This window comes from Jaculus jaculus, chromosome 14 (genome assembly GCF_020740685.1).
Source record: "Jaculus jaculus isolate mJacJac1 chromosome 14, mJacJac1.mat.Y.cur, whole genome shotgun sequence".
In the NCBI taxonomy this organism is placed as follows: Eukaryota; Metazoa; Chordata; class Mammalia; order Rodentia; family Dipodidae; genus Jaculus; species Jaculus jaculus.
Genome location: NC_059115.1, coordinates 32607542 through 32633679, shown reverse-complemented (window position 1 = coordinate 32633679; position 26138 = coordinate 32607542). Strand labels below are relative to the sequence as shown.

At 48.3% G+C, this 26138-nt stretch overlaps 1 protein-coding gene across 7 annotated transcripts; it reads left to right on the top strand.

Annotated features, from left to right (window-relative positions):
• Positions 1-31: 31 nt before the first annotated feature.
• Brpf1 (bromodomain and PHD finger containing 1) lies at positions 32-22454 on the top strand. Of its 7 annotated transcripts, none has more exons than XM_045133766.1 (14): positions 32-367; positions 2532-3137; positions 11699-12658; positions 13775-13937; positions 14299-14430; positions 14754-14882; positions 15646-15955; positions 16242-16562; positions 16880-17164; positions 17611-17758; positions 19803-19939; positions 20042-20160; positions 20505-20659; positions 21598-22454. In XM_045133766.1, exons 1-14 carry the CDS (start codon positions 351-353, stop codon positions 21779-21781), a joined length of 3666 nt encoding a protein of 1221 aa, XP_044989701.1. In that variant the 5' UTR covers positions 32-350; the 3' UTR covers positions 21782-22454. The 7 variants fall into 7 exon arrangements, with proteins under 7 accessions (XP_044989701.1, XP_044989700.1, XP_044989703.1 ...); XM_045133765.1 differs by having other exon boundaries at positions 14754-14900; XM_045133768.1 differs by lacking the exon at positions 16880-17164.
• Positions 22455-26138: the final 3684 nt, after the last annotated feature.

Sequence of the window (26138 nt, the reverse complement as noted above, 5' to 3'; positions counted from 1 at the left end):
CTCCGCGGCTGCCGCTGCCGCCGCCACAGCCTTTGCCGCCACGGTCTCCGCGCCCGCCGTCCCCGCGCAGCCTCTGGAAGCCCCCATTGTCCCAGCAGCATCGGGTCCCCAGTCCAGGCAGTCTAAAAGCTCGCGAGAGGGAAAGCGGCCGGCGGAATTAGACACTGGGGCGCCGGCGGGACCGGGAGCTGCGGGGGTCTGCGCGGGAATCCCGGCAAGCCGGAGCAGGAGCGTGCGGGGGCCGAGGCGGCGAGCTCCGCGGTTTCCGGAGTTGGGGCTCCTTTTGCCGGCCTGTCTTCCTCCGCCGGCCTCCCCTAGCGGGGTCGGAGCCCAGGCGGGCACCCCCGGCGATGAGCCCGGACTGGAGGTGGGCGGTGAGTGCGGCCCGGGCCGAAGTGGGAGTGCCAGCAGGGAAGGGGCAGCTGCCTCGGCGCGCGGTTCAGTGGGCCTCCGGACCTTTGTCCTCCTCGGGCGGGGAAAATGCCGTGTGCTCCCGCCGGCATCCCAGACGACCTTGTATCCACTGGGGCTGTCTGGGTCCGCGGCCGGAGAGCGCCTTGTTACACTTCCACCCGGGGGAAGCGGCGCCGCCTCCGGGAGGCCGACGGGGCCGCGGGCGCCGCGGGGCAGGACCTGGGCCCTCCGCCCCGGTCCGCTTACTTCCTTCAGCCTCCGGGAGTTGCGGAGCTCCGGGGAGCTAATGCAGCTGCCCTACCCCTGGGCCCCGAGGTCTTCCCGCGGGCTTTCAGAACTAAATTCTGGTCTACCCTTGTGCCTCTGCTTGCTGGGGGGCCCTGCGAGACATTGCTGTGGGCACTGTGCCACTTCGGGAACCAGGGCAACCGAGCCCAAACAGCAGCGTTCACTTGGGACCCTGCTTGGAAAGAGATGAGTTGGTGCCTTTGGTTGGTTTTGTGTTTAGACACACTGCGGCAGGTAGGAAGTAGATGCGAGTTGGTGTTGAACGGAAAGCTTTACTGGCAGGCGCTATTGACAGAGGGGCTAGAGGTGCTTACTTACCTGATTCAGCCACGGAAGAGAGGCCCAGAGGAGTCGATGTTTATGTAGGAGACCAGAGTGGCTTTGCCTGGGGTGGTGCCAAGTACTCTGCTTGAATTGTTGAACTCAACTAGTCTGAGAAAATTGGGGCAATTTCTGAGTAAGCTGGGCGTCCTGGGGTTTGGGACCATCTGCTGTCTACTAACCCAGGAACTTTGGGAAGGGGGAAGGGTTAGTCCCTGGAGCTGAGGGCCTGGATTGTTCCTGTTTGTTGCCTTAGGGCCTAGCGCTTGGTAGGCTCTTAGTTAATGTTACTTGAATCTGAATGAGGAACTCAAATGCAATGCAGTAAACAATCTGTTTCCATCTGGTTTCACCATACACCAACCCAGTTCCAGGGTCAGAGTGAGGAGCACTGTAAAAGCCTCAGCAATACTCTGATGTAGTGATTTCTATTTGCTTTCCCGATTCCTCTCAGTTCCAGGTCTGGTGCTCTCCTCATTGAGTTATGCATTCAGCAGGTTCCTCATTTGCTGAAACCTGAGAGTATGACACATGCTCAGTAGAGGGGATTTAGAAAAGGATAGGGTCTGCTGTCTACTGCAGAGCTCTTGGGCTGATCAGAGCTGAGAATGCAATGTGGAGGAAACACAGCCCCTCTTGGGAGAGTCAAAGAAGTCATAACAGAAGTGGCATTTTTAAAAGATTTACTTGAGAATGATAGACACAGAGAGAGGATGGGCATGCCAGGGCCTCCAGCCACTGCAAATGAACTCCAGATGCATGTGCCACCTTGTGCCTCTGGCTAACGTGGGTCCTGGGGAATCAAGCCTCCAACCGGCGTCCTTAGGCTTCACAGGCAAGCACTTAATCGCTAAACCATCTTTCCAGCCCCAGAAGTGGCATTTGAGCTAGGTTTCTTGTTTTGTTTTGTTTTTGGTTTTTTGAGGTAGGGTCTCGCTGTAGCCCAGGCTGACCTGGAATTCACTGTGTAGCCTCAGGGTGGCCTTGGACTCACAGGGATTAAAGGTGTGCACCACAATGCCCGGTTCTAAGGCAGGTTTTAAGGAACACATGGGAGCACGCCAATCAGACAAGATGGAAGGCATTCCTAATGCAGATTATTTTATACCTTGAGAGATTATAACATTCAGGGAAGGGCTGGTTACTGTGTGTAGATTTAAAGAGCTGTACTGGTGAGAATCTAGAAAGACTGAGCTAGATATTAAAAGGAGTGTCTTGAATCGTTTGAACATTGTTCTGAAGAAATTGGGGAGCATCAGAAGGCTTTTAGACAGGAGATTGGCATGAACATTGCTAATTGTTACTTTGAAGAAAGCTCACTCTTGACATAGGAAGGATGGACATGATAGCCCAGACCTGAGTTGTAGTGGAGGAGGTGGCACTTGGAGATGCTCTAAAGGGGGACCTAGTAAGCTTTGGGGAGAAAATAGATTGGAGAAAGTGGGTTCTGTGGTGCAGGTGTCCAAGAACACTTTCCAGGCCTTTGCTAACTGATGTATATATTGTAGATGTGACAGCATGGGGGTAGATTTTGATGTGAAGACCTTCTGCCACAACCTGCGGGCAACTAAGCCGCCATATGAGTGCCCTGTGGAGTCTTGCCGCAAGGTTTACAAGAGTTACAGTGGTATCGAGTACCACCTGTACCACTATGACCACGACAACCCACCGCCTCCACAGCAGACTCCACTCCGCAAGCACAAGAAGAAGGGGCGACAATCACGCCCAGCAAACAAGCAGTCACCCAGCCCCTCTGAGGTCTCACAGTCACCAGGCCGTGAGGTGATGAGCTATGCACAGGCGCAGCGCATGGTAGAGGTGGACCTACATGGCCGTGTGCACCGCATCAGCATCTTTGACAACCTGGATGTGGTGTCAGAGGACGAGGAGGCTCCTGAGGAGACTCCAGAGAATGGCAGCAACAAGGAGAACACAGAGACTCCTGCAGCTACTCCCAAGTCAGGCAAGCATAAGAACAAGGATAAGCGCAAGGACTCCATTCACCACCACCACAGCACACCTGCCAGCACTGCTCCCAAGTTACCGGAGGTAGTGTACCGTGAGCTGGACCAGGACACCCCTGATGCCCCACCCCGGCCCACTTCCTACTACAGGTAAGGATACCTCCACCTTCTCCGTCTGGAGAACTAGTCACACAGGGCTCAGAGCCAGAAATAGAGAGAGCAATAGTTAGATAAGTGCAATGATAGCAGGAAAAGGACAGTAAGGGGACACTGGACTTACAGGGCAGTGAAAGGAACTGTCCTTTAGTCTGACTGCCACACACCAGGCCCTGCATTCAGGACTTTACAGCCACCCCTTAACTCCATTCTTACAACTCTTACAGGCAGGCATTGAGGGAGATCTGGCTTCAACATCTGTAACCCCACTGATCACCAGGGTTGATTTATCTGGTCTGGCTGGCTAGGCAGGTGACCCCTTCCTTCCTTACCCTCCATGTCATCCCTCCTGAAGCTGGACTCTCCATTGAAGAGGGCCACCTTCCCCAAATAGAGAAGGACTGGTCAAGGGCATATGAGTAGCTGGACTCCCCTGCTAGAACCTCCCTACAAGTTCTCAAAGATGAGGAGAACATGGTCCCAAAAGTATTAAACCTGTTGAAAGATGGCAGTAGATAGCTGAGTTGGGAGAGCTGACCCAGATCCCTCTGCCTCCAAAGCTGCACTGTTTCCACTGTACCCAATGATCTCGGTTTAGATTGCTGACCCTCTTTCCTTCTCCCAGTGTGACCCTGGGGAATACAGCTCTTGGTGTTCTAGAGGCCCCATCTACAGAGCAGGTATGCAGGTGTACTATTCTTCCCTAAATATAGAAGACACTGTCCACAAAAATAGTTCATAAATCTCTAGAGATAGGCTAGGTATGTAGCTCATTTGCTGGAGTGTTTGCCTAGCCTAGTCCTGGGTGGTGGTACGTGTGTGTAATACCAGCACTTGGGAGGTGAAGACAGAGGATTAGAACCCAGGTTTGACTCCCCAGAACCCACAAACCAGATGCATAAGGTAGCACATGCACACAGGGTGGCTCACTTGTTTGGAGTTTATTTGCATTGGCTAAGGCCTTGACACGCCAATTCTTTCTCATAAATGAAGTATCTAAGGGTCCCTGGGTGTGGTGGTACACATCTTTAATCCCAGCACTCTGGAGGCAGAGGTAAGAAGATCATTGTGAGGTCAAGGCCAACCTGCTTACTATATAACCAATGGAAACATTGTTTAAACATGCTAAAGAATAGATGGAGACAGTAATGGAACAAACAATGAACAAAAATTACCTTTATAGACCAGGCTTGGTGGCACATGTCTTTAATCCTAGCACTCAGGAGGCTGAGATAGGGTTACCATGAGTTCGAGGCCAGTTTGAGGAATTTACATAGTAAATTCCAGGTCAGCCTGGGCTAGAACAAGACCCTACCTCAAAAAAAAAAAAAAAAATCCTCTATAGGAGCTGGAGCTCAGTGGTTAAGGGGCTTGCCTGCAAAGATTAAGGACCTGAGTTTGATTCCCCAGTATCCACATAAAGCCAGATGTACAAAGTGGTACACATACACTGTAAAACTTCCTTAGTAGAATCTGGCTTCCAAAATGCCCAAAGCAGAGGGCATTTTGTTTGTTTTTACCATAAAGGTCCTTATATGAGTAGCAGTTGTTGATTTTTTTTTTTTTATTTTGGTGGATATGTGTATACATACACGCAAGGGTCTCTTGCTTCTGTAAGTCAACACCCATCCAGCTTTATGTAGATGGCTGAGGAATTGAACCCGCAGCTACCACACTTTGCAAGCAAGCCCCTTTAACCATTGAGCCATCTCCCCAGCCCCTGAAGAATAGTTTTTGCTAAAAGTGTTGTCTATCTGATATAATAAATCTTAAAAAGTAAATCTGGGGGAATACAGTGATAAAATAAGTATATTACTTTTCTTTCCCCTGTTCAAATCTTAGCCAGTCTCCCTCATCTAATTTTATCTGTTCATTCCAGTTTCTTTTTTCTGGTTTCCCATGCTGCTGTTTTTCTACTATCACTTACTGCCATACTCATTTCACCTCTCAAACCCAGGTCCCTCTCTTGGCCTTCACTCCCACCTAATGGCTTTTATCTGTCTCTGCTGTAATGGGCAGTCCAGCCCAGCTTGTTCAGCTCCTCCTCCTCCTCCCCCACACATAGTCACTTCCCTCTCCGGCATCAGTTCTGTTTTCCAAGGGAGCAGTTCTCAGCTGGTGCATTGCAGCTGATCAGGAGGTATATGGTATGTAATTACCAAGTTAGCAAAATTGCCCACATTTTGGAAATCATTTATTTTTTACACAAACTTGAGAGAAAATGAGATCTTCTTTCTAACAACATCACATTCTCTTGCTTGTGTTCTGATGCATTTTGAGGGGAAGAGAGGGTGGCATGTCACTGGTATGCTGTGAATTACATGTGGCATGCATGCTGCCCACCTTATCTGTGCTACAGCTATAATCTGGGAGCCTGTGGGAGTGTGTTATGTACCATCCCATTCTGTGACATGTGTCATGGCAAACAAAAGGTTGAGACCTTGAGCTAACGAGAGCTGGCACAAGTCTAGAACCATCCAGATGGTTCATACCAGCCCTGAGTCATACCTTTTTGGGAGGGCTCTGGTTACTCTCACCTTGGGGAAGTAAAGGTCTAAGGAAGAAGTAGCTTCCTACAGACATTTCACTCTCTTTCTTCCCTGCTACCCCAAAATGCCTTTCAAATGAACAACACTGGGTGTCTATTTTTGTGCAGTGAATCACACATGAACCCTAACTATACCCTGCAGTGGAGGAGTCAGACACAAAACAGCTTGACTATAAGGCATAATGGGTCAGAACTGTGAAAAGGCTATTAATAAAGTTAACATTTAGGGCTGGAGAGATGGCTTAGCAGTTAAGGCACCTGCTGGCAAAGCCAAAAGACCCAGGTTTAATTCCCCAGGACCCATGTAAAGCATGAATCTGGAGTTTGTTTGCAGTGGCTAGCGACCCTGGCATGCCCATTCTGTCTGTTTCAAGTAAATATTTATTAAATATTTGTTCCATTTGAGGCCCTCCACCTTCATTAACTCTCTCATGCTAACAGCAGTGTGACAAATTAGCATTACCATTCTGCAGATGAGGAAACCAAGGTCCAGAGATCGTGAGGTCATATACTGTAATAGAGACCAGGTAATTGGGGCTGGAATGATAGTCCAGGTGGTAAAGTGCTTGCTGCAAAAGCATGAGAACCTGTACCCATGTAAAAAGTGAGTATGGTGGTGTGCATCTGTAATCTCAATACTGGGGAGGTGGAGACAAGAGAATCCCTGGGACTCTGGCTATCTAGTCTAACTGAATTGGTGAGCCCTAGGTTCATCAAGAGACCCCATTGCAAAAAAGGTAGTGGGCTGGAGAGATGGATTAGCAAGTTAAGGCACTTGCCTGCAAAGCCAAAGTACCCAGGTTCAATTCCCCAAGACCCACGTAAGCCAGATGCATAAGATGGCACATGCATCTGGAGTTTGATTACAGTGGCTGGAGGCCTTGGTGTGCCCGTTATCTCTATTCCCCCCCCCCTTTTCAAATAAATAAAAATAAATTAGGGCTGGAGACATGGTTTAGTGGGTAAGGCATTTGCCTGCAAAGCCAATGGACCTCGGTTGGATTCCCCAGGACCCATGTAAGCCAGATGCACTAGGTGGTGCCTGTGTCTGGAGTTCGTTTGCAGTGGCAAACACACATTCATTCTCTCTCTCTCTCTCTCTCTCTCTCTCTCTCTCTCTTCCTGTATGTGTCTCAAATAAATAAATAAACAAGTTTTTAAAAATTACAAAAAAAAAAAAAAAGGTAGAGCGTGACCAAGGAAGACAACTGATGTCGACTTCTGACCTCCATACACATATCCAAAAATAAAATTGTGGAAGACCCAGTGCCTTTCAGAGCTCCATTTTCCATATAAAGAGAGCAGGTAGTGATGGGAATTAACACACTTGTAGGGTATGCTGTGTGCTACTTGATCTAAGCCATTCACTTTTCTTTTTGAAAGAAAAAAAATGTAATGTCACCCAGGCTGCCCTCAAACAAGCTATGCAGTTGAGAAAGGCATTGGATTCTTGATCCCTCTACCTCTACTTCCCAAGTGGTGGGATTACAGCTATGTGCTACCCTCTCTGTCTTTATGAGGTACTGGGAATTGATCCCAGGGCTCATGCAACTAGACAAGCACTCCACCAACTGAACTTGCCAGCTCTTAGTCCATTTGCTTGCTTGCTTTTTCTTTCTTTCTTACTTTTTTTTTTTTTTTTTTTTTAATTGACAGCTTCCATAATCATAGACAAAGCATGGAAATTCCCTCCCTCCCCCACACACCACATACACACTTTACCCCTTGCAACTCCACTCTCCATCATACCTCTTCCCCCTCTCAATAGGTCTTTCTTTGTCATCATCTCATTATCTTTCTTTCTTTCTTTTTCTTCAAGGTAGGGTCTCACTCTAGCCCAGGCTGACCTGGAATTCACTATGTAGTCTCAGGTGGCCTCAAACTCATGCACTCCTCCTACCTCTGCCTCCCAAGTGCTGGGATTAAAGCGTACGCCACCATGCCTGGCTTGATGATGGTGGCTTGATGTTGTCATCTTTTCCTCCTATTATGATGGTCTTGTGCAGATAATGTCAGGTACTGCGAGATCATGGATATCCAGGCCATTTTGTGTATGGAAGAGTGTACTGTAAGGAGTCCTACCTTTCTTTTGGCTTTTATATTCTTTATATACACTGTTAGATTTTTTAATTAATTAATTTATTATAATTAACAACTTCCATGATTGTAAACAATATCCCATGGTAATTCCCTCCCTCCCCCCACTTTCCCCATTGAAACTCCACTCTCCATCATATCCCCTCCCCTCTCAATCAGTCTCTATTTTATTTATTTATTTATTTATTTATTTATTTATTAGTTTTTCGAGATAGGGTCTCTTTCTAGCCCAGGCTGACCTGGAATTCACTCTGTAGTCTCAGGGTAGCCTTGAACTGTCAGTGATCCTTCTACCTCAGCCTCCCGAGTGCTGGGATTAAAGACATGTGCCACCACGCCCAGCTTCTCTTTTATTTTGATGTCATCTTTTCCTCCTATTATGATGGTCTGGTCTAGGTAGTGTCAGGCACTGTGAGGTCATGGATATCCAGGCCATTTTGTGTCTGGAGGAAAGCACTGTAAGGAGTCCTACCCTTCCTTTGGCTCTTACATTCTTTCTGCCACCTTTTCCTGAGCCTTGGAAGGGGAGACAGATATTTCAGTGCCAAGCACTCCTCTGTCATATCTTCTCAGCACTGTGATGCCTTCTGAGTCATCTCAAGGTCACCACTATCTGAAAAGAGAAAGTTCTCTAAGGAAAAACTGAAAGTAGCATTAATGTATTGGTATGAGCATAAGAGAAATGCTTACTAGGTAGTTTGATGAGCATGGTATATACATTTAGATAGAGAGCAGCAGACATTATACCCCTAGGGCTCATGACTACCCCTGTTGTAGGTTTTCAGTATCAGGGATGTATTCCTTCCCATGGAGCAGGCCTCCAGTCAAATTAGAGGGCAGTTTGTTTCCCCCATAACAGATGTGCCACTATTGCACCCATTGGCTCATTTGACAGGGTTGACCAAATATAAGGCTTGCAGTGTCTACTGTTGGTTATCTTCACTGGTGATTTCTTTCTCTCTCCCATTGAACTGAAAACAGTATGGCTTTTTCCAGCTTTCTGTCAGCTGGTCTACATGGAGGAGGATTTCAGCTCAGCTCCAGCAGGATTTCTCAGTGGTCTTACATCCCAAGTCTGTGGAGTCTTCAGCAGTAGGGTCTTACCATCTATTCCTGGTGGGCCTTGGCAATGGCCTGTAATGTTTTGGGAACATCAGGGACCTCCCTGGCCAACAACTCAATGGAAGGTATCCCATCCCTGGCACTGAAAATTTTCTCGTAACAATCTATGGCTTTGGATGTGGCATTTTCCAAAAATGTAGGTTTCCATATGACTAATTCATACCCTGTTGGATTTCAAAATTTTTTTTTATTTATTAGAGACAGAGAGAGAAAGTGAGAGAGAATGGGTACACCAGGGCCACTAGCCACTACAGACAAACTCCAGATGCATGTGTCCCTTGTGCATCTGGCTTATGTGGGACCTGGAGAATCAAACATGGGTCCTTAGGCTTAGCAGGCAAACACCTTAACCACTAAGCTATCGCTCCAGCTCCTCCCCACCCCCATTAGATTTTGATTAGTCCTTCATCCACCTTTCCTTTACTCAGTTTCTTCCCCTGACCTCATTTAGGCTTTTCCACCCCCAGTAATCTGTTCTTTTTTAAGTCCCTCCACCACCTCCTTCCCTTTCTATTCCCTTTCTATTCCCTTTCTAGCTTACTGGCCTCTACTACTTGAATTTTATTCCAACTCACAAGTCCAAACATTTGTAGCCAGGATACACATATGAGAGAGATCATGTGATCTTTGGCTTTCTAGTTGTGGGTTCTCTCACTCAGTATAATCCTGTCCAGATCCATCCATGCAGATTTCATATCATTTTTCTTTACCGCTGAATAGAACACCATTGTATAAATGTACCATATCTTCATTATGCAGTCGTCAGCTGAGGGATATCTAGGCTGGTTCCATTTTCTAGCTATTGTGAATAGAGCAGTAATAAACATGGCTGAGCAAATATCTCTTAAGGTAGTGAGGCTATAAGGATGGGATATATGCCTGAGAGTGCTATAGCTGGGTCATATGGTAAATCTGTTTTTAACTGTCTCAGGAAACTCCACACTGATTTCTACAATGGCTATGCCAGATTACATTCTCACCAGCAGTGTTGAAGGGTTCTTCTTTTCCGCATCCTTGTCAGCATTTATTGTTATTTGTTTCCTTGAGGGTAGTAGCCATTCTGACAGGAGAGAGATGAAATCTCAAAGTAGTTTTAATTTGTTTTGGTTTTTTTTTTTTTTTTTTTTTGAGGTAGGGTCTCACTCTAGCTCAGGCTGACCTGGAATTCATTATGTAGCTCAGGGTCGGCGTGCGCCACCACGCCCGGCCTTTTTTTTTTTGAGGTAGGGTCTCACTGTAGGTCAGGCTGACCTAGAGTTCACTATGTAGTCTCAAGGTGGCCTTAAGCTGACAGAGATCCTTCTACGTCTGTCTCCCAAGTGCTGGGATTAAAGGTGTGAACGACCATGCCTGGCTCATTTGCTTTTTTTTTTTTTTTTTTTTTTTTTTGAGGTAGGGTTTCACTCTAGTCCAGGCTGACCTGGAAATCATGATGGAGTCTCAGGGTGACCTCGAACTCATGGTAATCCTCCTACCTCTGCCTCCCGAGTGCTGGGATTAAAGGCATGTGCCCGGCTCACTTTTTTATAAACCTATTTTTAAAAATATTTTATTGATGTGAGGGAGAGAGTGTGAAAGAGGCAGATCGAGAATGGGTGTGCCAGGGCCCCCAGCAACTGCAAACAAACTCCAAATGCATGTGTCACCTTTTGTATCTAGCTTTACATGGGTCCTGGGTAATCAAACCTGGGTCCTTTTGTTTTACAAGTGCCTTAACTGCTAAGCCATTTTTTTTAACCCCCCATTCACTTTTGTAATGACATTTAGTCCTGGCAACACCTTTGAGTAGCTGAGTGTTATGGTCATTTTCTTATCAGTAAAACAGGTACAAGGCAGAGCAGTCCTGTCCTGAAAATCACAGTGTCAGAGACCAAATTTAAATCCAGGTTTGTTAGAAGCCAAAGCCCTGTCATCGTTCCCCCACACACAGCACACACACCTTTTTATAGTTTATAATAACAGAGTTTTGACCATCTAGGGTATGGCAGGGTGAGTACCTTACTCTGTGTCACAGCCACCTTGGAACAGTCCTCTGTTCCAGGCCTGCTGGCTCAGAGAGTGCTAGGGCTGAAGATTTGATGGCAGTTCTGCCACTCCCTAGCTTTGTGACCTATCTGTAACAGGCTGTGAACTAGTTTTTCAAGCTTCACTTTCCTGATCTACAAAATGAAGACAATATGAAAGTACATTGATGGCTATAATGAGAAGAGATGTTGTATTTTAGCCCATTACTTGGCTCATAATAAACACTCTATCAGTCTTAGCTAATATTACTAAAGAACTTAGTAGCTAGTGTTTGAGGGAGTCCTGAGTTGATGCTGGTATCAGCTGAGAGAACCGTGGCAGCTCTGATCCCTGTCAGCTGTGCTAAAGCAGGCTGTATTCACTTTGCCAGTACTGTCCGAGCACCTACCTTTTCCAGACTATAACATTATCCAGCCTACCATAGTGACCTCACTGCCCCAACATTCTCACTTGAGGAGTCTGCCCAAAGCCACCACATTTAAGGGAGACATTGTCGTGTCACATGGTGGCTATGCCTTAAGCTAGAGGACCAGCCTGGGGTCACATCCAGCTCTCCCACTTTCTCACAGGTGAGCCGGGGCAGGTACATTAAAGTTACCTCAGACTTAGGTCCCCTTTCTTTTCTGCAAGACAGGAATGACTCCAGGATCTGTGGGACTTAGGTTCAGGTAGACTGGAGTGAGACAAGGTGTGTAAGGCAAAGGCTTAGCGCTTAAACAGGGAGCGTCAGTCATTGATGCTAAACTTCCTATGTGCACTGCAGGTACATTGAGAAGTCTGCAGAGGAGCTGGATGAGGAGGTGGAATATGACATGGATGAAGAGGACTACATCTGGCTGGATATCATGAATGAGCGGCGGAAGACCGAGGGTGTGAGTCCTATCCCACAGGAGATCTTTGAGTACCTAATGGACCGGCTGGAGAAGGAATCTTACTTTGAGAGTCACAATAAAGGTGACCCCAATGCACTAGTGGATGAAGATGCTGTATGCTGTATTTGTAATGATGGCGAGTGCCAGAACAGTAACGTCATCCTCTTCTGTGACATGTGCAACCTGGCCGTGCACCAGGAGTGCTACGGTGTCCCTTATATCCCCGAGGGCCAGTGGCTGTGCCGCCGTTGCCTACAGTCACCTTCCCGTGCTGTGGACTGTGCACTGTGCCCCAACAAGGGTGGTGCCTTCAAGCAGACAGATGACGGACGCTGGGCTCATGTGGTATGTGCCCTGTGGATCCCTGAGGTCTGCTTTGCCAACACGGTCTTCCTAGAACCTATTGACAGCATCGAGCATATCCCACCAGCCCGCTGGAAGCTTACCTGCTACATTTGCAAACAGCGTGGCTCAGGAGCCTGCATCCAATGCCACAAAGCCAACTGCTACACAGCCTTCCATGTGACATGTGCCCAGCAGGCTGGCCTGTACATGAAGATGGAGCCTGTGCGGGAGACAGGTGCTAATGGCACCTCCTTCAGTGTCCGCAAGACAGCCTACTGCGACATCCACACACCCCCAGGTTCTGCCCGCCGCCTGCCTGCACTATCCCACAGTGAGGGTGAGGAAGATGAAGAGGAAGAGGAAGATGAGGGTAAAGGCTGGAGCTCAGAGAAGGTCAAGAAGGCTAAAGCTAAGTCCCGGATAAAAATGAAGAAAGCTCGGAAGATTTTGGCAGAGAAGCGGGCAGCAGCACCTGTGGTGTCAGTGCCCTGCATCCCACCACATAGGTATGTGGGCAGCAGGCAGAAGGGAGAGAAGAAGCCCTTGGGGAGGGCCTGCTATCAGGATCAGTGTAGTGAAATGCAAAATAAATTCAAAACTCGAACCTTTTTCTAAGAAACCTTGCAAGTGTTTAAACTGTCTTTCATTTTAGCGTTATGTATATAAGCAAAAAGAAGAGCTCTTTTTGGCTTTTCACCCCTCTTGAACTTCCAGGTCCCTGCTTTGGTAAGCTCCCTTCATCTCAGCCCAGCTCAGCTGAGAAGAAGGGGCCCCTACTCCCACAACGGCTCTCTACCCCTTCCTGCTTCCCACATGTCAGGAATCTGTACTTTTTTAATTTTTTTCTTTTGTCTTTTTTGGTTTTTCAAGGTAGGGTCTCACTCTAGCCCAGGCTGACCTGGAGTTCTCTATGTAGTTTCAGGTTGGTCTTGAACTCACAGCAACCCTCCTACCTCTACCTCCCGAGTTCTGGGATTGAAGATGTGTGCCACCATGCCCAGCATGATCAGTTTTTGTGGTGTTTTTTTTTTTTTTGTTTTTTGTTTTAAGGTAGGGTCTCATTCTAGCCCAGGGCTGACCTGAAATTCACTAAGAAATCTCAGGGTGGCCTTGAAATCATGGCAATCCTCCCATCTCTGCCTCCCAAGTGCTGGGATTAAAGGCATGTACCACCATGCCCAGTTTATGATCAATTATTTTTAACTAGCATGCTATCTAGTTGATTTGCCACTATACTTGTAATTTATCTTCTACTATACTCTACTTATAATTTATCTTCATATCTTAGCCAAAAGGCCAAGAAGTATAAGGAACAATTCATACTTTATCTTAACCCCTTCAAAGTTTCAGTCAGAGTCAAACTGTGACCTGGGCTGCAGTAGCCACAGTAGTCTTAGAGGCGGACTGATGTGGTTTTGGTTTAGTGTGAGAGCTTCTTGTCTGCTGTGGTGCTTCTACCCATGGCACATTTATTGTCCTTTGCCATAAGCCCAGGGTACCAGGCATTTTTGTCAAGAGATAGGCTCCATTTATCCCCATTCAGGAACTCTGACCAGAGACCTTTTTTCTGTTTACAAGAATAAGGACCTAACAAGCTTTTTCCTTTGTTCCCTGGCTCCCAGGCTCAGTAAAATCACCAATCGCCTGACCATCCAGAGGAAAAGCCAGTTCATGCAGAGGCTACATAGCTACTGGACCCTGAAGCGGCAGTCACGGAATGGGGTCCCACTGCTACGACGCCTACAGACACACCTGCAGTCTCAGAGGAACTGTGATCAAGTTGGGGTACTGTCCAATTTCTTGTGGGCTGTGGGAACCAGTACCAAAGGGCTAGAACCAAAATTTGCAGCTATAGCTTTTAGCACCAGAGAGCTTATGATATTTCCTTCTCTCAGCCTCCAAACCAGGCTTTTCATGAGATCTTTATACATTATTAGCTTGCTGGAAAGTATGCATTCATTCAACAAACACATACCTAGCAACTCCTCAGTGCCAGACCCTGGGAATACATATATGGAGGTGCTACTGACAGTCTACTGCACTTCCTCCTTTAACTTGCCCTGCACATGGCCTGGGTTCCCTGGGCGCTCCTTTCTGGACTCTCTGGCTCTCTCACTATCTCCTGATGCCCTTTTTGCCTATATAGAGAGATTCTGATGATAAGAACTGGGCCCTCAAAGAACAGCTCAAGTCCTGGCAGCGGCTCCGGCATGATCTGGAGCGAGCTCGGCTGCTGGTGGAACTGATCCGCAAGCGGGAAAAGCTCAAGAGGGAGACGGTGAGTGCTCCTGGGTCACACAGCTTTGGAGGAACAAGAGCGTGTCTCCTGGCCAGGAGACACCAGAGCCCATGCTGTGTTCTCAGACTTAGGAAAAGCTAAGTTAGTCATAGAGAAGTTTGCACAGAATCCTAACCTCTGTGACCCAGGCAACTCAGACCATTGTTGAATTAAGGAAAGGCCAGAGTGGCTGGGGGAAGTTTTCCTGCATGGGGCCTGCTCCTTAGCATAGGGGTAACAAAGAAGCCAATAGGGACCATCTCTTTCAAACTCTGCTGGGCAGCAAGTCTGGGCCTGGCTGATTCTGCCTTTCTGTGTGGCAGATTAAGGTCCAGCAGATTGCCATGGAGATGCAGCTGACCCCTTTCCTTATCCTCCTCCGAAAAACCTTGGAGCAGCTGCAAGAAAAGGACACAGGCAACATCTTCAGCGAGCCGGTCCCTCTGTCTGAGGTAACCGAATTGGACGAAGTAAGAATCCCTTCCCCTCACTCCACCTTCTTTTTCTTCTTCTCCCAATTGGACCCCTGCTGCAGGTCTGGCCCAGGGACTAGATGGGGACCTTGGCCAGGGGAGTTAGTGGCTCTGGGGCGGGATGAACTGGAGCCACATCTATCACCTGGACTCTGTCTTGTCTCTGTCACACCCCAAGGGCCCAGAATGGGAGGCAGTCTGCACTCCTTCCCCAGAGGCAGGGACTGAGTCTGCCAGATGAATAATTCCAGGGCAGGAAGACATGTTCAGGGTGTTGAACTATAGAACAGAAACTTAGAAGGCTCAGCATCTAAAGACCCAACTCTGAAGTCCTAGGTTCTGACTTTTCTCTCTGAAAGATATAACATGAGAGGCATGAGGAAGCAGCCTTTTATAAGTCTTAGTAATCAGTAAAAAGATGATTAGAAACACAAGGTGGTGCTATTTCTAGAAAATTCCTTTGGTTATTTTTTCACTGTAGCCACACATGGCTACAGTACTTGGCTGTATGTCTATCACCATTTTCCAGGAGAGAAAAAGAAGGGCCCAGAGAGATTAAGAGAATTACCAAGGTCACACAGTGGTAAAGTTGGGACTAGAATCCAGCTTTCCTCTGTGCTATATGCCTGCCTCTAGCTGGTGGGAGGAGATTGCTGGATGCATCTCAGGGGGTAATATTAGGAGCAAGGTTTGGAGAACAAGGGCATATATCTCCACTTAGACACCTACCCGGCTTCCCCAGGTACCTGACTACCTAGACCACATCAAAAAGCCCATGGACTTTTTCACCATGAAGCAGAACTTGGAGGCTTACCGCTACTTGAACTTTGATGATTTTGAAGAGGACTTCAACCTAATTGTCAGCAACTGCCTCAAGTATAATGCCAAGGACACCATCTTCTACAGGGCAGCAGTACGGCTCCGTGAGCAGGGTGGTGCTGTGCTCCGTCAGGCCCGGCGCCAGGCAGAAAAAATGGGCATCGACTTTGAGACGGGCATGCATATCCCCCACAACCTTCCTGGAGAGGAGGCCCCACACCACACTGAAGATGGTGGGTGATAATTTATAAGCACACAGAGGCCAGTGTCAGGGATGGACAGTCTTCTAAAAGTCCCCTCCTTGGAAGAGGCAGTGTAGGCAGAAAACAGCTGGGCTGAGAAGCCAGACTGGGTAAATAGATACTAGTGTCTGCCATTCTACATATTAGTCCTACTATTTCACAGCTGTCCTAGAAAGAAGCTAAGGGAGTAAGGAGTGAGTTTCCTGTTGCCTGCTAAAGTTGAAGGGGCCCAGTGGGCATCCCTGAGCCTGAACTTTCCCCCCCAACCTTCTGGCAGGGGAGGAAGAGCGGCTGGTCCTGCTGGAGAACCAGAAGCATCTGCCAGTCGAAGAGCAGCTGAAGCTGCTCCTAGAGCGGCTGGATGAGGTCAATGCCAGCAAGCAGAGCGCAGGCCGCTCCCGACGAGCAAAGATGATCAAGAAAGAGATGACAGCATTGCGGCGGAAGCTAGCTCACCAGCGGGAAACAGGAAGGGATGTTCCTGAGCGACATGGCTCCTCCAGCCGGGGGAGTCTGACACCCCACCCAGCAGCCTGTGACAAGGACGGGCAGACTGACAGTGCCGCAGAGGAGAGCAGCAGCCAGGAGACAAGCAAAGGTCTGAATGCTATGGCAAGGTGGACCCCAAACAAGTCAGGCTCTGGCTCTGCAGCACATACTCAGCCCCTGCCATCCCTTGGGCAGAGGTCCTTCCTGTGTAGCTAGCTGCACACTCTCCCTCATTCCCCAGTCAGGGGTCTCTCTTAGCTGCCCCTGTGGTTATTTGTATGAGTCGTGGCTTTGAATTCCTGTCCCCTAAATTATCTTCTCAATTCTAGCTACAGTAATGGTCCTATATTCCCAGGGCATTACCCTGGATGTCTACCCTTCTCACATCAGGCCCCTCACCAACTCTTCTTTCTTTCTCTGCTCCAGGCCTGGGTCCCAACATGTCCTCAACCCCCGCACATGAGGTGGGCAGGAGAACCTCAGTTCTGTTCTCCAAAAAGAACCCGAAGACAGCTGGACCGCCCAAGAGGCCGGGCCGGCCCCCCAAAAACCGGGAGAGCCAGATGACCCCCAGCCACGGAGGCAGTCCTGTGGGGCCCCCCCAGCTTCCCATCATGGGCTCCCTGCGTCAGCGCAAACGGGGTAGGAGCCCCCGGCCCAGTTCAAGCTCAGACAGCGACAGTGATAAGTCCACAGAGGACCCCCCAATGGGTGAGCTTCACCATCACCCAGTCCCCCAAGAGAGAGAAAAGCTGCCATTCTTCCCAGCATACTTCCAACTATCGCTTTATTTCCCTTAAAAAAAAAAAATAGAGCTAGAAGGGCCTTTAATAATCCTGTCATTTCATCCCCTTATTTCTTAGTGGGGAAAACAGACCCAGAGACACTGACCCAGCTAGGTTCCCACCCAAGGCTCTTTCCATTGTTATTACTCCTCTACCTTTTCTCTTCTTACCTTCTTTGGGGAATCTCCTGCTCTTTAAGACATTTGGGTCCTCCAGCCAAGGAAAGTATGGGTGGGGCAGGTTGGCCAAGGCAGAAGAAATTTTCCAGGCCCAAAAGAAAACCCATATCCTTGGTCCATGTTACCTCTGTGCTAGCTCTGATATATATCTTTCTGACTGGTTCCTTCCCTCCTCCTCCCTCCTCCAACCAAGACTTACCAGCCAATGGCTTCAGCAGTGGAAACCAGCCGGTGAAGAAGAGTTTCTTGGTTTACCGTAATGATTGCAACCTTCCCCGGAGCAGCTCTGACTCTGAGTCCAGCAGCAGCAGCAGTAGCAGTGCCGCCTCAGACCGGACCAGGTACCAGCCCTCCATTTCAAGGGTAGCTTCCAGGGGTGCCCATCAGAGTTCACAGGCCTTCTCAGGTTTTCCTGCTGGAAGTCAGGTGGCAGCCCTCTCAGCCTAACAGGAGCTCAAACCCAAGTATGTGTAAAATAAATGGGATAAATCAGAGTATCACCATACCAGATAAGCTATAGCTTACAGCAGAGAATATATATAAACTGGTGCCTTGTGGCCTGCTTTGGTCTGCAGACATAATATCAAGAGGATCAAAAAAAAAAAAAAAAAAATCAAGATCAAGGCTAGAGAGATGGCTTAGCAGTTAAGGTGTTTGACTGCAAAGCCAAAGGATTCCTCCTTCCCTCCTCCCCCCGTTCAATTCTCCAGGACCCACGTAAGCCAGATACACAAGGGGCACATGCATCTGGAGTTCCTTTGCCTTGGCTGGAGGCCCTGGCACATCCATTCCCTCCCTCCCTCTTTCTCTCAAATAAATAATATAAAAAAAATTTTTTTTAAAAAAAATCAAAAGGATCTAGGGCTGTAGAGATGGTTTTGCAGTTAAGGTGCTTGCCATCCCTCCCCCCCCCCCCAACACACACACAAAATAAAAATTAATGCTGGGCATGATGGCACACACCTTTAATTCCAGCTCTTGGGAGGCAGAAGTAGAAGGATTGCTGTGAGTTGGAGGCTACCCTGAGACTGCATAGTGAATTCCAGGTTAGCCTAAGCTGGAATGTAACCCTACCTCAAAAAAAAAAGGACTGGAGAAATGGCTAAGGCACTTTCCTGCAAAGCGAAAGAACCATGGTTCAATTCCTCAGGACCCATGTAAGCTAGATGCACAAGGTGGCACATGCATCTGGAGTTGGTTTGCAGTGGCTGGAGGCCCTGGTGTGCCCATTCTATCTCCCCCACCCCGACACACACTCAAGTAAATAATAAAAATTTTAAAAATTGAAAAAATTAAAAGGGCTGGAGAAATGGCTTAGCATTAAGGTGCTTGCCTGCAAAACCAAAGGACCCAGGTTCAATTCCCTAGGACCCATGTAAGCCAGATACACAAGGTGGCACATGTGTCTGGAGTTCATTTACAGTGGCTAAAGGCCCTGATATGCCATACATGCCCTCTCTCTCTCTGAAATAAATAAGTTTTAAAAAACTTTTAACAAAATCAAGAGGATCTAACAGAAGATATGGTGACTCATGCTTGTAATCCCCAGTACCTGGGAGACGGAGGCAAAAAGACCACAAGTTCAAAATTTGCTCTGCTACATTGTGAGTTTGAGGCCAGCCTTGGCCACATAATAACCTGTCTAAAAACAAACAGGTAAAAATTAGAGAGTCGTGGGCTGGAGAGATGGCTTAGCGGTTAAGCGCTTGCCTGTGAAGCCTAAGGACCCCGGTTCGAGGCTCGGGTCCCCAGGTCCCACATTAGCCAGATGCACAAGGGGGCGCACGCATCTGGAGTTCATTTGCAGAGGCTGGAAGCCCTGGCGTGCCCATTCTCTCTCTCTCTCTATCTGTCTTTCTCTCTGTGTCTGTTGCTCTCAAATAAATAAATAAATAAAATTTAAAAAATATATTAAAAAAATTAGAGAGTCAGCTATGTGTGGTAGCTCATGCCTATAATCCTAGTGCTCAAGAGTCTGAGGCAGGGGAATTACTACATGTTTAAGTGCAGCCGGAGCTGCAGTGTGAGTGCCTGGTCAGCCAGAGCTGCATAACAAGACTCTTGTCTCAAAAAACAAGGGTTGGGAATATAGTTCAGTGATAGATCACTTGCCTAACATGCAGTCCTCAGTAACACGCACACACAGAGGTCTGGATACTTGTCAATGTGCCTTTAAACAGGCATATCCTCCTGCTGCTTGACAGGGTTCCACATCAGTCCATTCACCAGCCTAGCGCCTGATATGTTATGAGTTGGAAATTTCTCATTCTGACTCTGCTTTCTACAATGTAGACTTGGGGGTTTTGACAAGAAGAGGAGAGCCGCCATACCATTACCCATTCTTTACCTCTTTTTAAAATTGTGTTCTCATTGCCCTGTCTACAGCACAACACCTTCAAAACAAGGTCGGGGCAAGCCCTCCTTCTCCAGAGGCACCTTCCCAGAAGACAGCAGTGAAGATACCTCAGGCACTGAAAACGAGGCCTACTCCGTGGGCACTGGCCGCGGCGTGGGCCACAGCAGTAAGTACCCTCACCCAAAGCCAGGGCTGCTGGGAACCCAGTGTCAGGGCCTTGCCAGCCACCCTGCTGCTGATCCATCCCCTGTCTCCCGTTCCTGTGAAGTGGTGAGGAAGAGTCTGGGCCGGGGAGCTGGCTGGCTGTCAGAGGATGAGGACTCCCCACTGGATGCTCTGGACCTTGTGTGGGCCAAATGCCGAGGCTACCCATCATACCCAGCTCTGGTAGGTTTCTGACTTCTCTTGTCCTACCCCTTGCTTTCCATCCCCAGAACTGGGACTAATAACTGTTGGCTTTCCCTGCTGATCTGTGAAGTATATAGGGTTCCTTAGCAGATAAACTAGTAGAGCCTGAGTACCTTGTAGAAGCCTCTGCCAGTCCCTTCTCTTAACCCCCAAGTTCTGAAATAGTTCATGAGAAAGAGCAATAGGTCAGCATGGCAGTCCTAGCAGCAGCATGGTGATTGCTTGTCTGTCCACACTATACACATAATATCCAAATTCTTGGGTATGATTAGCTTTGGGGAGGAAGTAAACTGAATCAAACTGGGTTTGTATTGTACCTTCAGATCATTGATCCAAAGATGCCCCGAGAAGGTATGTTCCACCATGGAGTTCCCATTCCTGTACCCCCACTTGAGGTGCTGAAACTTGGGGAGCAGATGACACAGGAGGCCCGAGAGCATCTCTACCTCGTTCTCTTTTTTGACAACAAACGGACCTGGTAAGGAAAGGGGATCATTTGGTGTGACTTATAGCCACAGATGTAGCAGTGTGGGAGCAGACTGGCAAGAAACTCCAGCAACAGACCAGGTGGAAGGGACTTACCATAGCATAACCATCCTGACTGCAACAAACATGAAGTGGCTCTCCACTCTTAGATTCAGATGGTTTCTGGACTTAATTTTCCCACCTCTTCATCCATGATGATGAGGATAAAGCAGGCATAAACATTTAGGCTCTAAGTCCATATTCTTTTTGGTTTTTCAAAGTAGGGTCTTCCTCTAGCCCACGGAGACCTGGAATTCACTATGTAGTCTCAGGGTGGCCTTGAACTCATGGCAATCCTCCTACCTCTGCCTCTCGAGTGCTGGAATTAAAGGTGTGGGCTGGCTTGTAAGCCCATATTCTGTCAAATTTTATCAACTGCCTGCAGATGATACTCAATGTTGGGAAAATCTGCCTGGAGCTTCTGGGACAGGGTTCCTATTTCTGATCAGATCAGAGCTCCTGCTCCTTTTGTTGTTGTTTTTCTAATTTTGTCGTCGTCGTCTTGATTTTTTGAAGTAGAGTCTCACTCTAGCTCAGGCTGACCTGGAATTCACTATGTAGTCTCAGGCTGGCCTCAAACTCATGGAGATCCTCCTACCTCTGCATCCCTAGTGCTGGGATTAAAAAAGGTGTGTGCCACCACACCTTGCTTGGGTTCCTGTGATTTGCACTCACAACACCCTGTGTATCCTCCCAGTATAACCAGTATGACTGGGTTCTTTATCACTAGGCTGCATAGTCCTTTAGGGTAGGGACTATGTCTCTTGAGCTCCATCTTTCCAGTGCCAAACAGTCTGGTAGTCACTACTTAGATGTTTCTAAATAAATTGGAGTAAGGAAGGCAGGTGCCTGTTCCCCCAAGATAACTTATTTGATCTTCTTGTCCTATAGGCAGTGGCTGCCAAGGACTAAGCTTGTTCCTCTGGGTGTGAACCAGGACCTGGACAAGGAGAAGATGCTGGAGGGCCGCAAGTCCAACATCCGCAAGTCAGTGCAGATCGCCTACCACAGGGCTCTGCAGCACCGCAGCAAGGTGCAGGGGGAGCAGAGCAGTGAAACCAGCGATAGTGACTGATCTACAGTGCCCTGTGACCTCTCTCCTTCCCTTTGCTCACTGTCCTGGAGTGGCACGGGCCTCCGCACTGACTCATTCCTGGTCTTGGGGCCAGTCTCAGGGGAAGCTGGGTAGGGGAGGTCCCTCCTGCCCTGAGTGCATCTGGACTGTACAGAACACTCCAAGGGCCCATGGCCACTCAGTGCAAGGAGAGGGAAGGTCCCACAGGTCAAAAAGAGCTCCAGAGACCGCATGTTGTTATAGGGCAGGGTGGTGGGCCAAGGTTAGAATACTGCATAAAACAGGCCATGCCACCACTTCTGTCTGATTATGCCAGGAGACTGCCTAGAGGCCTAAGGCCTCTGCAGATGGTGAGGTGAGCGGGCATCTGCCCAGCCTAGCAGTGGGATTTGATGCCTGTCCGAGGGGCACAAGGTGACCCCCTCCCCCCGCTGTTGTAAATAACTGTAATTATTGGAGAATTTAAATTATTCTCATTTGTAACTGCGTTTCCGGGTCGCGCCAGAGTCATTTGGTACTGAAAAAAAAAAAAAAACAAAAAACAAAAAACTGGGGCTTGTCCCCGCTTCCTTTTTCTTTCCCATAGATTCCCCTTACCTTTCAAACTGGTTTGTATTTATTTCAAAGGGATAAAATATATTGATTCTTAGAAAATAAAGTCTATTTAGATTTCTTTGTTTTTGCCTTCAACCAGAACAAAGGGATTCAAAAGGGTGGTATGTAATTGGACCTAAATGGCAGCTGGCTGCTGTGCATGTTAGTTATAAGATTTACGAAAGTAAGATGGGTATGGTGGCACAGGCCTATAATCCCAGTACTCTGAAGCCTAAGGCAGGAGGATTACCATGAGTTCAGTAGTAGTCTGGGCTACATAGCAAGAAACTTTCTCAGCCAGGTGTGGTGGTGCACGCCTTTAATCCTAGCACTTGGAAGGCAGAGGTAGGAGCATCGCCATGAGTTCAAGACCACCTTGAGACTACATAATGAATTCCAGGACAGCTTGTGATAGAGTGAGACCCTACCTTCAAAAACCAAAAAAAAAGGGGGGGTTGGTGGTGGCTGGAGAGATGGCTTAATGGTTGAGGTGCTTGCCTGTGAAGCCCAAGGACCCAGACTCAGTTACCCAGTACCCACCTAAGCTAGATGCACAAGGTGGTACACACATCTGGAGTTCGTTTGCAGTGGCTAGAGGTCCTGGTTGTCTCTCTTTCTTTAAAAATAAAAGGTCATGCAGGGTGTGGTGGTACATACCTTTTAATCCCAGCACTCAAGAGGTAAAGGTAGGAGGATCACAGTGAGTTTGAGGCCACCCTGAAACTATATAGTGAATTCCAGGTCAACCTGGGCTAAAGTGAGACCCTACCTCAAAGAAAATAAATAAATAAAAGGTCACAATAGCAAAGATACTATGACAGCTCCCATTTCTGGAGTAGTTCCCGAGTAGCAGGATTTGCACTACATGCCTTCAGATACATTAGTTTGTCATAATCACTGGTGACTGGGGTGGGCTAGTAATAGGGTGGTAGTCTCTATGGTGGCAGGCCTAAAACTTAAGTACGTTAAGATGTATGTACAATCCCTTTAGTAACTATAGGGTTAAAGGCACTTACTTGCAAAGCTTGACAACCTGGAGTTCATTTTCCCAATACCCACATAAGCTAGATGCACAAAGTAGTGCATACATCTGGAGTTCTTTTGCAGCCATAAGAGGCCCTAGCACATCACTCTTTATTTACAAATAAAGAAAAATACTAAAAGAAGGAAAACTTGGTAACTTGCCAAAAATGTTCCTACAACTAAGTTGCCAACACTCAGGAGGCTGAGGTGGGAGGATTGCTGTGAGTGCAAGGCTCTTTAGCCAGCATGCTGAATTGCCAAAGAACAAGACCACTGCCAAATCCTTTATGGATTTCAGAGACTACTCACTACTTTTCCCCTCCGTTTATTTTGAGGTAGGGTCAGTCTCTAAATCCAAGCTGACCTGGAGTTCACTACTCATTTTGATTCTCCTATCTCTGCCTCCCGAGTGCTGGGATTAAAGCCGTGTACCACCACACCTATTTTTTGTTTCTTTTGTTTTGTTTTGGTTTGGTTTTTCTTCACATTTTTCTCAGGTGGGGGTGTGGTATCACGCACCTTTAATCCCAGCACTCAGAGGCAGAGGTAGAAGGATCAACAAGAGTTCAGGGCCATCCTAAGACCACATAGTGAATTCCAGGTCAATTTAGGCTAGAGCAAGACCCTACCTTGAAAAGACAAAAAGTTGGGCTGGAGAGATGGCTTAGCGGTTAAGCGCTTGCCTGTGAAGCCTAAGGACCCCGGTTCGAGGCTCGGTTCCCCAGGTCCCACGTTAGCCAGATGCACAAGGGGGCGCACGCGTCTGGAGTTCGTTTGCAGAGGCTGGAAGCCCTGGCGCGCCCATTCTCTCTCTCTCCCTCCATCTGTCTTTCTCTCTGTGTCTGTCGCTCTCAAATAAATAAATAAATAATTTGAAAAAGAAAAGACAAAAAGTTAAAAAAAAATTACTCTTCTTGGGCTGGAGAGATGGCTTAGCGGTTAAGGCATTTGCCTGCAAAGCCAGTGGACCTCCGTTGGATTCCCCAGGACCCACGTAAGCCAGATGTACAAGGGGGTGCATGTGTCTGGAGTTCGTTTGTAGTGGCTAGAAGCCCTCCCCTGCCCATTCTCCCTCTCTCAAATAAATACAGAAATCTTTTCCTCAAGAAAGGAATTATTATAAATTGGGTGTGGTGGCACATGCCTTTAATCCCAGCACTGGGGAGGCAGAGGTAGGATCTCTTTGAGTTCAAGGCCACTCTGAGACTACATACTGAATTCCAGGACTGCCTGAGCTAGAATGCAACCCTACCTCAAAAAAAAAAAAGGAGGGGAGGATTATCATTTTGGGGTCCAGATGGTAGGGACTTCCAACTGTACTGAACAGTTAGGCTGCCAGGGCCATGAATTTTCACTTGGGATTCAGCTGTTGTCTGGGCCCAACCCCAGGAAAAACCTCTAGGCCCCATTTGGCAGACGGGTGTGAGCAGCTGATGGCATAGACTGAAGGAATGCTCAGGACTGAAAGAAGCAGCTGGACAGTGGACAGTGTCTGAAATCCAGAAGCCAGAAACCAGCTTCTGAAAGACTGGAAGGCCTGAGATTGCACAGTGAAGGCCTGGCTGTCAGGGACAGTGCTGAAGAACAGAGGTCTGGGGACAAAGGTAGACAATCCCCAGGGCTCTGAAGTGCCCCAGAACAAAGCTCCTGATGCAAAGAAGGCAGCTGGAAGAGAAAGACTGAAGTGATTGGTGAGGAAAGAGCCTGGAGAGATGACTTAGGGGTCAAGGCACTTGTATGAAAAGCCTAAGTACCCGGGTTCAATTCAGAATCCACGTAAGCCACATGGTGACCCATGCATCTGGAGCTCGTTTGCAGTAGCTGGAGGCCCTGCCACGCCCATTCATATTCTCTCTCATAAGTAAATACTTTTGTGTATTTTGAGAAAGTTGGGGCGCCTGGGCCCCCAGCTACTGAATGGACTCCAGATGTGTCCGCCATCTTGTGAGCTGTGTGACCTCGTGTCACCTTGTGCATCTGGCTTACGTGGGAACTGGAGAGTAAAACATGGGTCCCTAGCCTTAGCAGGCAAGGACCTTAGTGGCTAAACCATCTCTCCAGCTCAAATAGAACATTTTTTAAAAGAAAGGCGGGATGGGGTGATGGCCTAAGGGTTAAGGTGCTTGCCTGCAAAGGCAAAGGATCCAGGTTTGAGTTCCCAGGTCCTTGGTGTGCCCATTCTCTCTCTCTTTGTCTCTTCCCTTTCAAATAAAAAAAAAAAAAAAAGAAAAAAAAAAGGTGAAGAAATGCTCTCTGGGGTTGAGCTGGAGGAAGATGTGTGTGTTGGGGTGGGTGCTGACTGGCCCTGAACTCGCGATCCTTCTGTCTCTGGTTCTCCGGTGCTGAGCTTACAGCCCTGCTCCACCACGCTGGGCAAGGGGGTACTTCTCGAGACGGGCTACCCCGAGGAGTGGCTGGAGGGCTTGGCTAGCCCGCACAGCGCGCCCGGAACGCAGCGCCCGAGAGATCCGCGGCGCGCAGCGAGCCGAGCGTGCCAGCAGCTTGCGCAGCTCTTGGGTCAAATGAGCGGCACTGTTCAACGTGCTTCCGGTGAGGCGCGCCCAGTCCCCGGGCACCGTGCTTGCGCAGCGGGAATACCGGCGGGGCGGGGCCGGGCGGGAAGCGGAGGAAGGATCCGCCCTGCGGAAAAGCTGGAGGCAGTAGGAAGGGCTTTGGAAGAAAGGTCAAATTAAATGGGGAGGGCCCTTAAGCGGAACAGGAAGGTAGGATCAGGTAGGCG